General features: G+C 40.2%; 1 protein-coding gene across 8 annotated transcripts in view; it reads right to left on the reverse strand.

The window, feature by feature from the left end:
- nrxn2b (neurexin 2b) overlaps positions 1–12,219 on the reverse strand; it is a 669,808-nt gene that overhangs the window by 520,750 nt on the left and 136,839 nt on the right. Inside the window, exon 4 of one of the 8 annotated variants that reach the window (XM_039821631.1) lies at positions 2,190–2,207. The exons of the other annotated variants lie outside the window; for them this stretch is intronic. Within the exon in view, the coding sequence (XP_039677565.1) occupies positions 2,190–2,207 (18 nt within the window). The remainder of the gene's footprint in view (positions 1–2,189; positions 2,208–12,219) is intronic. 8 annotated transcript variants of the gene reach the window in all.

Raw genomic sequence — 12,219 nt, forward strand, 5'->3', positions numbered from 1 at the left:
AATAATAAAGCTACTTATTAATTTATAGACACTTAAAACACCTAAAACTAATAAATATACCATTAAACATTGTTGCCTTACTTCTACGTTAGGACTGCAGTGCTGCTGTTCTGCTCAATAATCAATATATGCTCCAGTGTATGCAGAACAAAAAAATAATATAACAATTGAATAAAGTATGAGCTGTGCAGAAAATGTCTTTTCTTGGTGTAACCTAAAATGTCTGCGAAATATGCACGCACATGCATGCCAGAACTATGTTGAATTTGCAGGCTGACACAAAAACGGCTTGTATCTCAAAAGCAAAACTGAATTATCTCACATTTCTTTGCCCAGTGGTCTTAATGAAGATGAAAGTCAATTTGCACTGGTCCCCTAGATCACATTTTAATTAGATTTTTTTTTTTTATTCCTTCTTCGCTGGATCTTGATTCTTTCAGGGTGGTAAGAAACGGGTGTGGTATTTGATTATGTGTCCCCATTCTGCACTGCACACCGGGGGTGAACATTTCCTTAACCAAACCTCCGGTCCCCACCCGGTTTCTAAGCTTCCGCAGACAGACGAAATGCCACATCAGTATTCAGACAACATCAGAGCTCTGGGTCAAACACTCACCGGACAAAGCTAGACAAGCAGACACACACACACACACACACACACACACACACAAAACTATTTATGTATAAGATCCAGGAGACATGCTTGAATTATCACGGCACAGAACTTGCAGGGGAAAATATTCACCTTGGGATTGGTTAAAAAACATTTTTATCATGAATGCATGACAGCATGTTTATCTTGTTGTATCATACACATTCTGCTGTGCTGATTACTGCTGCATGTTCATAATGCATAGTAGGTACTGCAGCGAGACCAAGCTAATTATTAGGAGGCGAGCGATAACACTGACGCATCACTAAAGCAGGAGTTGGCTGCTGCAAAGTGCTGTGAGCTAGAGTTTTGAACTCTACCCATCTAATTTTCTCACTTGGTTTGTGTGAGGTGTTGATACGTCCCATTAGTCTGTCCATCTCTGATCCAATCCCACTGTCCCAATCCTATCCCTCGCCCATGTCTTCCATCCCCCACTGATTCCAAATGATTTGCTGATAGAAAGCCAGTGTATTGTGACATGTCAGCATATTTACAGATAAAGCCTCTGTCCGCTTTTTAATAAATGCCTTAATGGTCCAGAGCATTTTAGGCCTAGTACACAACAAGGAGGATGAAATGGAATTTGCCCATAACATTGCATCCCCCTCTCATAAGTTACTAGGATGGGAAGGTCATTTTGAATTTTTGTGCAAAGTGGAATCGCAAGCTAAAAGTTAAGTGAGCTGTTAATAGCAGTGAGGCTATGCATTGTACGTCTGAATTGTTAGAAAAAGTTCCGATTCAAACATGGAAAGCACTCAACCACACAGATTTAAAGTCTGATGTTGCGTTAAAATCCACCTGAGGCAGTTGAACAAACAATGTGTGAATGAAAACTGTAAAAGCCCATGCACGTAGCAAGTCTTCTACTGAAGTCCATACCTCTAAATCTGAATCACTGCATCTTAGCCACATCGTGAGTCACTTTCACAAGCTTCATGAATTTGAAAATGACAACTTATTGAATCCTGATCCTGATGAGGCAGCATAACAATAGTACAGTACAAAAGAATTGTGCCTGGGCTCCCAAACTTGCTATTAATTTGCAGAAACCTTTACAATTTGCATTTACATTGGAAAGTAATGCAGTTTATTAGACTCACAAAGTAGGGATTAAGAGTTTTGTCTTTCCACAGTAAACATTTGGAAATCCCCTCTTCAGTATACAGTATTAACAAATGAAACCCAATGTAGTAGGCAATATCAAATAGCTGCAATGCATAAAGAATCAGAGAGAGAGAGAGAGAGAGAGAGAGAGAGAGAGAGAGAGAGAGAGAGAGAGGAAGGCAGAGAGATGTTCTAGAGTGATTTCTAATCAACAATTAGCAGTTCTTCATTGCTCATTTTGTACACCTACTGAAATTAAATAAGATAATTGGTGGTTTGTTTGTGTTTCCGTTAATGTGCACACATGCCTAACTGCACTGTATAATAAAGATGGGCCGTAACCTTCAGTCGCTATGGCAGCGAAGCTATATAAAAAAAAAAAAAAACACGGATAAGTGGCGGAAATGATAAAAATAAGTTGACCTACCGACTTGAGATGAGTCACCTGTAGAGGATGAAAAGGAAGAGAGAAAAAGAAAAGACTGATCAGTTCAAAGAGCAAAGCCAATTGTCACATTTTCACCTGCTCACCAAAAGAAACTGTAGTTATGACAAAATAGATATAATAGCACTGGGGCACAAAAGTAAAGTCAGACTGCAATTAGCATTAGATTTCTACCAGGGTGATATTCCACACATAAGCCTCAACAGAGCTACTAATTGAGATGGTGGAGGAAAACAACTACCATGGATGTTGATTTATATTTTATTTATAAAACAAGTCTAAAAAGGTCAAAAGAGGAGTTCTCCGGCAACAGCTCACTTCTTGACATTCACTCTCCTCCTCTCTATACTCGGCAAATAACTCCTCCTAGGACTCAAACTCATTAAAAAAAGACTGTGTTGTCAGGTTCTTTAAAAAATATATTCTCCCTAGCTGCGTTTACCAAGTGTTCGTGACTTTTAAAACAGCCAAGAGGAATAATAAAAAATACAAAAAGTATCTAATAACTTAACAAACATCAGACTAGGCCTAGCGTTCTACTTCCTGGAAGAATGACATGGCACATCGACCGATGATGGGTTGGGTAGACTTTACACCACACACAGTTACTGTCAGAGTTACAAATGTGATGAAAGAGAAGGAAAGAGAGGTACGGAGGGGGAAGCAAGTTAAAAAGACATTGAAAGGACTACCCAATACCTCACCACGCTGCGTAATAAAAGAGGAACACAGCCCGTTTAATACTCCTTTTGGATTCCTTCCAATGTTCAATAGGTGATTCAAAAATGGAAAAAAAGTTTTAATAAGAATGCATAATTTTCATCTGAAATATTGATCAATGCTATCTGGTCAAATTCCTAATTCAACACTGGAGCTGTTGGCAGGTATTAGGTATTGAAGCGAGCACACAGTAGTCATTAATCAATTCAGGTTGGAGGTCCATCCAATTAACTTGTAAAAAGCAACAACAACTAAATCTCAGAGAAGTTGGGCTGTATACACAGTAGAAGGTCGCACATGCTGCAAATTTTTTTAGCTGTATTGGACCCATGTGTGCTCTTGTTAGTGACCTGTTGAACATTATACTAGATGCACACTTTTCCAGGACATATGTGTATATATATATATGAACATTTTATTTTTTTAGTGTCTCTCTGTCATAAAACATCGTTTGTGCGGTGTGATAAGATGTTAGATGACAACTGATTGTATTATTTGGTATTTTTTTTATCCTTCATTATTGACCTTAAAAGGGGCTATATACGACATTCAGAACATTAATCCCTAATTCCCTTTATGTTCATGCCCCACTGGCTAGCTAATCATCGCCGTTCTGCACTGCGCACTACCCGTGCCATTCGTGAACTGGCTTTTCCTAGGATTGACGGCAACCAGTACTAGCCAATCAGAGGCAGAGTAGGGCGAGTCACGCCTTCACCGTCCTAGGAAATGCAAATTTGCATGCCAGGCGTGTGCGCCAGTGCGGAACTCATATGCACACCCTGCAGTTTCCCTTTAGGTCGTCCAGTGAGCTAACCCCCATTAGCACTATTAACTCTACTGTTGCCATTGTTAGCACTGCTAGCGTTGTTAGCACCGCTGATAATTCTGTCCCGACGAGCGGTGGCCAGACTCTGACATTTATAGCCCCTTTGTTAATAGACAAAATATTTTTTAGGAAAACACAAGATGACACTGTATTGTGTGTAACCTTGCACTATTGAATAAATATGCAATGTAGTTTGACACCATTACATCATGTATAGTGCCATATCTGATGCACTGAGTGGATATTGTACAAGATTTCTTTTAAACCTTATAGGGAAAAAGAGAACCTTTAACTAAATGTAAAGGGTTTTAATTGGCTCTGTGTTTTATAATTCTGCTTCGATACATACAAAGATAAAGTTCATGAGATCACTCAGATCCACTGAGCTGCTGGTTAGAGTTCTCTTAAAGTAGATCCCTGCCAGCCATGAACAAACTGGCCCAGGAGAGGCTGCCTTGGTTACTGGCGAGATGGCTACCACTCGATGTCCAAGGTGAAAAGAAGCGTCTTCAGTCCCAACGCACGGAGCAGAGCAAGAACCCCAGCCAGAGCAGATGGAGCACAGGGCGCTTTGCTCTGCAGTATCGACATTGTTCTTGATCTACAATCCAGGCGCTAGAGCTGAGACACAGTTTAAATGTCCACAGCGGTGGATGAAGGAGCCAGGAATGAACGGAATCAATAGAGCTGAGTCTCCCGGGCCTCGTTTGTTAATATACTGGATTTTGACAAGGATCTTAAGATCCCGAGTGGTACCAGCTGCCCTGCTTGCTCTGACATTAACGAACATGCTCTAACACATGGGGGCATAGCCAATGACGGGGACAAGTATGGAGTGAGTGTGTGTGTGTATATGTGGGACGAAGAAGCAAAGATAGCAAATTAAGAGGTAGTTTGACAAACATAGCTCATCTATCATGCCTTTCCGCTTCTCCCATGCCATTTTGAGCACACCAGAGGAGACAATGATGTACAGAACGGCATAGATGCTCCCATGTAATATCATCTCATGGCAGCTGTGTACAAATATAAAGTTATGGCAGTCACGCCATCTTTACAGCGTGGGACACAGGGCTGGGGTGGCCATATTTTATTGATGATATATCATTCTGGAGAGCTGATAGGACCCAGGGACAGAGCTATAAAGTCTATAGTGACCTCTGTAGTGTAGTAAATAACCCCAGTTGGATTCCATCAACTGTTGGGGGGGGAGGAGGGTGGTGCTCAGTATTTCATGAGGCCCAGCCTTGTTTCCCCACACTGTCTACACCGCATGACACCCCTCATTTCACCGAACAATGCATGTAACTTTTTGTGATCCGTAGAGTGGTATTTCTGTAAAAGCAAGCTGAAAAAATTACCCTTGACCACCCCCCCACCTCCACCCCCCTTTTGGTTTTGGCAACTCAGTCTCACAACCGAGAAGTAGTGACCCCTGTCTGCTGTTAACTTTCCATCTCTTACCACTCTCTCCACACTTCTCACAAAGTTGTAACTTTCTTGTGTTATCCTCGACAGTTCTGATAAATGTACAATGTCACTGTGATGGCATCTTGTTATGCATTTATTTCTGTTACTGTCTAATAAATCAAATTCTCTCTCAGCACCACTTAGCTGTCAGGCTATGGGCTGAAATATGTGCAACCAGAAACTGAATTTGAATCATTTATATTTGAGCTGGGAGGAGGCCTCGGGGAAGAACCAGGACTAGGTGGAGGGATTATATCTCCAACCTGGCCTGGGAACGCCTCGGGATCCCCCAGTCGGAGCTGGTTAAAGGGAAAGGGAAGTTTGGGGTCCCCTGCTAGAGCTGCTGCCCCCGCGACCCGACCTCGCATAAGTGGACGAAGATGGATGGATGGATGGATGGATAGATATATTTGAAATGGTATTGTTTAACTTGAATCATTGCATTGAAAAACTGAATCTGAATAGTATAATTTGAAATTGAATTTATTCTTCCTGGTTTCATGGCGGGTACTGTGCTCCAAAACGTAGGTGCTGATTGGCCGAAGAGGAGTCCTGTGTATCTGCGCCACTCAACTCTATCTATCGATCTGCTCTCGACTGCTCTTCCTTTATCCTTCAACTACCTGCACGTTTGTCACAGTAACTTAAAATTTAAATTTTGTTCATTATCTGGTCAAAGAAGCTCTGACGTTTTAGCTGTTTGTAATAGAAACAGCACAGGTGTAACAAATAGCGTTAACAATGGCGCCATTTCATTTAGGTGTCCCAGTGATTCGCTGATCATCTCAACTGGGAGTTTGAAACTAACTGTTTACAGCTGATTACATTACAAAAAAAGATTTTCAAGAATTGCAAAATAAAAACTGAATATGTTTAGAAAGTGTAGGTTTCTGAGAGTAAACTGAAGATCTTCCAAATTCCTGAATGAATGAGAAGCCCTTGTGATTTCTATTTTACACTCTCTTTGCTTTACAGCTTTATTAACTTGCACCCACAAATAAACAACATCATTTATGGTTTCAGAGTTGCTACTTCTGATAAAGACAGTGGGCGTGTAGCAACATCAAGAACAACATATTAGGAATCAAAGAATTCTGTCAAAAACTCCAACTGAGCATGAACTGAACTGCTTCACTATTAATATTTCATCTAACCACCATGTCTCCGTCTACTGACATCAAACAATAGCTAAAACTGCTGTTGGTGTGGCCTCTTGCATTGCAATTTCAACTATGGTATCTACAAAGAAATAACAATGCCATGCTTCTACAAGAGTCTCCCCCTGCAGTGTGCAAAGTATGGAAATAGGAAGGATGATTGTGCATTTATTGAATACTCAAGGGACTGTTAGGGAAAATATATATTCATATTCTCTCACAGACAGAGAATATGACTTTGTGCTTATTTTTTACAACAGTGAGCAAACAAGGGGAAACTGCTGGCATTCTGCCTTGATCAAGATCTGATGGATTTCACCTAATACGCTAAATCGATGGAAGCAGTGTGCTACTCACACCACTGTGCTCTCCTGAGTTGTGCAAGAAACAAAATACCCTAAAATCCCATGCTAGAGGTTTGCACTATTGAAATGGCTCCCAGGAATCCTTTTATTGAAAGCTAAAAAAAAAAGAAAAGAAAATGCTATTCTACTGAATATGGTAATCTTAACTAAATCAATTGGATGGAACACAAACTGTAAAAAATATGTAGTGAAATAAACATCCTATAAGGTGAAATGCACTGCCTTCAGGCACTCTTCATAAACACTTTCATTTTGGTAAACAATTTTGATAAAATGATTAGAGCTGCTCTGTACTGCACTGGCAGTGAATGAGATAACATGCACATCAGGTATGTCATTGATGTTCTAATCAACTCTATTTACCTCAAAAAGGATTAAAACTGAATTATACAAATAATTAAAAGCCATCTCTAATCCCTGATGTCTACTTGTGGCAAGAAAGGAAGTACAGAAAGATATTGAGTGAAATGTAGTACTCAAGTGTTAGCCTGGGTCTCTTTAACTGTACGACAGCCATGTGTCTAAGTGTTCAAATGATTTAAATATAAATTATTATTATTATTACATTAAAATTAGAAGTCATTTGTTGTTCCCTGCATTTTTCACTGTGGTGTCATTGGCATGTCCATTATTGGCTGTCAGATATCCAGCTAAACTATATGACACCCCCAGTCAGTATTAGATAGAAAATGTCACATAGATTACTAATAAGCTATGGTCACTTCAGTTTTTACAAAGTTTGACATGAGGTAAAATGTTCATCCAGCAAAGTGCTAATAACACAACATGCCTAAGCTAGAGTATTTGAAGTGGGGCTTTTAATCGGTTACAGGGCGAAGACATCAGCATGTGACATTCAGTGCCTCTGTTTAATTTTCCCTCAAGATGTCACTAACAAGTAATAAGCCACTGTCTGGCCTTTACATAGCGTTCTCTGCTTGAACCTAACTTTCAAACTGTGTGTGAGTAAGTCTGGCAATCTGAAAATTCATTGGTATGAGTTTCAGAGATGATTTTGACTCCATTAACATAGTCAAATGCAGTCAAATTGACCTCCAAAGTTCTCATAATGAAAATATTTTTACACTTTTCAACGGGTGACAGTCCATTTAGTCAGCCCAGGGGCTTCAACTCGGCGTTGGAGGCTCCCCTCCTCTCCCCAAAAGCTCTAGGCCAGTTTGGAAAAGCAGTGTGGACCAAGGCTCCATCCCTGAGCTTTACAGCACCTGGGGGAGGGGGCGTTGACCATCCCTCCTTTCAGGTCAACCGCGCAAAGTCCCCTTGCTCTTTAGGGTGCTGTAGCAATGTCGCCAACCCACCCGACCTGTCTTGAAACACTGACCCCTTCTGGTTTACCATGCTTTGCGGGTGAGACTTTTTCGTCATCACCCTTCATACCTATAGACCACCTGTGGGTTCAGCACGCTCACGCTGCTAGAATATTCAAATGTAATGTCACTGACTGAGGAAAAAACTAAAACGCCAACGTCATGTTGAAGTATTTCAAGTCGACTGAGGGGTCACAAACGGATGATTGGACGCATCGACTTTCAGGGGCAGCCCTAGAAGTTTTATTTGTTTCTATAAAAACAATATATCTATGTCTAACAATATCTATGGAAGCACTAAAGTGACGTAGCTTAAACACTTTTATTTCATTTGTGTCACCATTACTACTGAGGGGTCATTCAAAAAAGATGACATTCATAAATACAGGGACTTTCTATTGGCTCAAGATTTTCATTTGAGAACAATGGGCCTCATTCACCAATATCTTCCTAAGTTTTCTCTTAAATATGTTCTTAAGAAGGTTCCTAAGAAAAGTCTACGTCGGATTCATGACGTGTTCTTAAACAGCAGATTTGTTCACACCTGTGTTCTTAGGATTGATGAATCCCACGTCTTCATAACTGAAAGCGCGTGCCAGTTGTTCCTAATTAGCATAAATAAACGCCCCGCAAATTCCCATATAAGGACATGACACTTCCTGTGCACCTCCTGGGAGACAGGTTTTCGGAGATTGTCGGAGCCGCGGTGGAGGAAGTACTGAATCTCAGTACTTAAATAAAAGTACAAATAACCAGAGACATATTTACTTTAGTAAAAGTAAAAGATGTCCACTACCACAAACAAGGCCTGGCTTTTAAAAAAAGTTCCTATCCTAACCAGCATAAAACAGAAATGTGTTGTTAGAATCGGAATGCGGTTGGTTTTATTCATGGATGTATTTTATTTTCTTTAACCATGCAAGTAAGCAAATAAAGTGTGTGAAGCAGCGCAGATGGGGAGATGTGAAGAGGTCCAGCCAAATAAATAAGATATGAACGCGTCTTACGCAGCCTGGCGGAGAAGTAAACAACGCTGTAGAGACTCAACTATGATTTAAAAACGGGAATAATAAAAAACAAACATTTTCATTTTCACTTTTACCGGAGGCTGTATTACCGAGGGTCAGCGGCGCTGTGCCCGGGCTCTGGAGCACCAGAGCGGCTTGGATCAGCGGTGCCCCATATATACAGTATCTACGGCAACAAAACTTCACTGGTGAGACAAACGTGTGACGGTCAGGAAGACGTTTTGGCAGGGGGGGGGGAAACTGATCAGAAAATGTAACTGAACATTGTAGAAATGTAGTGGAGTAGAAAGTATAGATAATTGCTGCAAAATGTAACAAAGTAAAAGTCAAAAGTAGGCTATGCACTATTGAGTCTACTTAAGTAAAGTACAGATACGTGAAAAATGTACTTAAGTAAAGTTACGAAGAATTTGTACTTTGTTACATTCTACCACTGCATTTTGGCCCTATAAATAGCAATCACCAAATAACGCAGGATTTAATCAGTTTAACTGCTAATGTAAATTGCAGTGTTAGTGTTTTTTCGCATAATATGATTTGTTTTTCAACAAATGATCAGAAATACATTACAGTACAATACTATCATTGTAAACAATTGTAGAATTAAATAAAATGCAGTAGCCAATCATTTGGAGCAAAATGTCATCACTCAAATGTGCGTAAGAGTGCTTTTCAGTGTTCGTAGATTTTGTTCTTAGCTAAGAACAAATCCAAGTTAAGAAAACATTAGTGAATACCAGAATCTTTGTAAAAAGTTCGTAAGAAGGGTTTAAGAACACATTTCTTCGTAAGAACGGTTGGTGAATGAGGCCCAATGCCTTTTAGTGTGGAGAAGCACACTGCAGTGATAGCTTTTATAAAAGATTAAAAAAACAACATTTGATTATAACAAAGGTGAGAACTCCTGCCAAAACAGTCAGTTTAATGAAGCTCTACAGTGGTATGATACTGTATAGGTGGTGTGTGGTAAAATGTTACTCAAATACCATGCATAACAATGTAAGAATGATTCAAAACTTATGCTACACTGACTTTCAAAGCAGTGCATCTGAATAAGGGAATAAGTGAAGATACATTCTTGAATCTCAGTTCCCGTTCTACTTCTTTATCTCCGCTTTTCGGTCTCTCTTCAACAGTCTCTCACTACTGCATTAAACGCTGTCGAGTTACTTTTCAAGTCTAGAGATATCCAAATGCGTAGTGAGAGTCTGTGGTCTACAGTTTTCTGACAGGGACACAAAACTTTTTTTTTTTAGTATAGCCAAGAGAAGGTAAGGTACTGCTGTAGAAGTGTAATTACTCTAAAATGATGTATGTCCTTTACAGAAGGGGTCAACTGAGAGAAAGGTTGCCTTCAATGAAAAAAGTAATTAGTAAGCAACTCAACTTCACCCCATGGAGGGTCAATGTTTTTAAAGGTTAGGCCAGTAGGCCAAGCATGCAGCTCACTCAGTATGCACTATGCGCAAAATTAGCATGTGCAGAGTGTTTTGGTAATAAACTGGAATCCATACTATTTAAAACAAACATCCTGACTAATTGATGAAATTAAAATTACAGTAATGATAATAATAATCATAATAATGATAGCACTGAGTCCTGAAAAGGAGGTTGAGTCAGTGAAAAAACCACAGTCAGTCCTTCCAGAAAAACGCTGAGTTTTTTTGTGATTGTTGCGGGCAAAAATCCTTGATTATGCACGTTTTCTTAAAAAATGCAATGGAATATGCGGGATATTTATGCAATTTTATGCGATGAAATTGCGTGAACTTGCAAAAATTGCGGTTTGATGAAAAAGAGAAGAAAAAGTGATTCCCCCAACACCCTGCTTTTTTAAACTTAATTTCCAAAAATCGTTTACCAGATATTCAGTCATTGCAATAAGTAAACAAATAAGATACAAAAATATATACAAATAATATAATATTAAAGTAAAAATAAAAGTAATAGTTTCAACAGAGGGAAATAAAAGATACAAAAGAGACAGACTTTCAAAAATCGTTAATAATATAGACAGCAGGAGCACTTAAAGAAATTTGAGTAGACATCAGATATTAAGATAGCTTTCTTATTGGATACCAACTTAAGAAACTCAAAGTACATGTCAAATTCAACCTCCAACACCTGCTTTTCGATGATGTTCACGTCGCGTAATTACGTCACTTCATAACGTTCCCATGGCAACAGGGGAAAATGGCTGCTCCTGTGTGAAGTAAACGCAACATTTTTTCAACTTTCTGCTAAGATATATGTGACTTCTGTGCAATTAAATCATGCAAAGACCGCATATTTTGCGCGGGAATCGGCAATTTATGCGGCGAAAGTGCGGCATATTTGAAAAAATGCGGCCCCCACATGAATATGCGGACTTTGGCTGATTATGTATTGAATTATGCGATCGCATAATCGCGTTTTTCTGGAGGGACTGCACAGTATCTGGTGCAAAGCAGAACCACCGTTTTAGCCTCCCCCACTACACCGCAACCCTTCAAAGAAATAACAGGATAAGACTGAAAGGAGAGAAGGTATAAAGTAAGCCCTGAGGCCATGTGCACCGTTATAGCCTACCCCAGGGGTGGGCTAATGTTCTTCAAAGACAAAAATAACAAACAATGTGCTTTCACCCTGGCAAGAAAAAACAGTTAACTTCTGAGATGCAAAGCAGCACCAGATCTCTCTGATCACATAAGGATGGAGTCCTCACTTCTTGGGTTCAGACATCCACAGGACATCGATTCTGCTCGAGTTATTTGCCCCAGACACCAAAGGCGCCCAGGGCACCCAGCTCACCGGAAAGGGTACTTTCAACCAAGGGCCCCTTCAGCCAATTCCAGTGTCAACCGCAACCCAGCCTTTTAGCGATGCATCTGCAGACACGTGGCGGGACAGGGATAACCACTGGTCTAAAAAGAGAGCTCACCCTGTGAAGCCTCAGTTTCAGTCCTAGGATTGGAACCACCTCTTGTTCAACCACATGTTCAAAGGGGGAAGTGGGACTACTTCCACCACAGCTGGCAACAAGCCCATGAGGTTAGGGTCGTGCGCCTAGTTCAACTGGGATCCAAACTGAAATAAGAAGAGGTAGGCATTAAATTCCTGTGTCCATTCCAAGGCA

This window comes from Perca fluviatilis, chromosome 14, assembly GCF_010015445.1.
Source record: "Perca fluviatilis chromosome 14, GENO_Pfluv_1.0, whole genome shotgun sequence".
In the NCBI taxonomy this organism is placed as follows: Eukaryota; Metazoa; Chordata; class Actinopteri; order Perciformes; family Percidae; genus Perca; species Perca fluviatilis.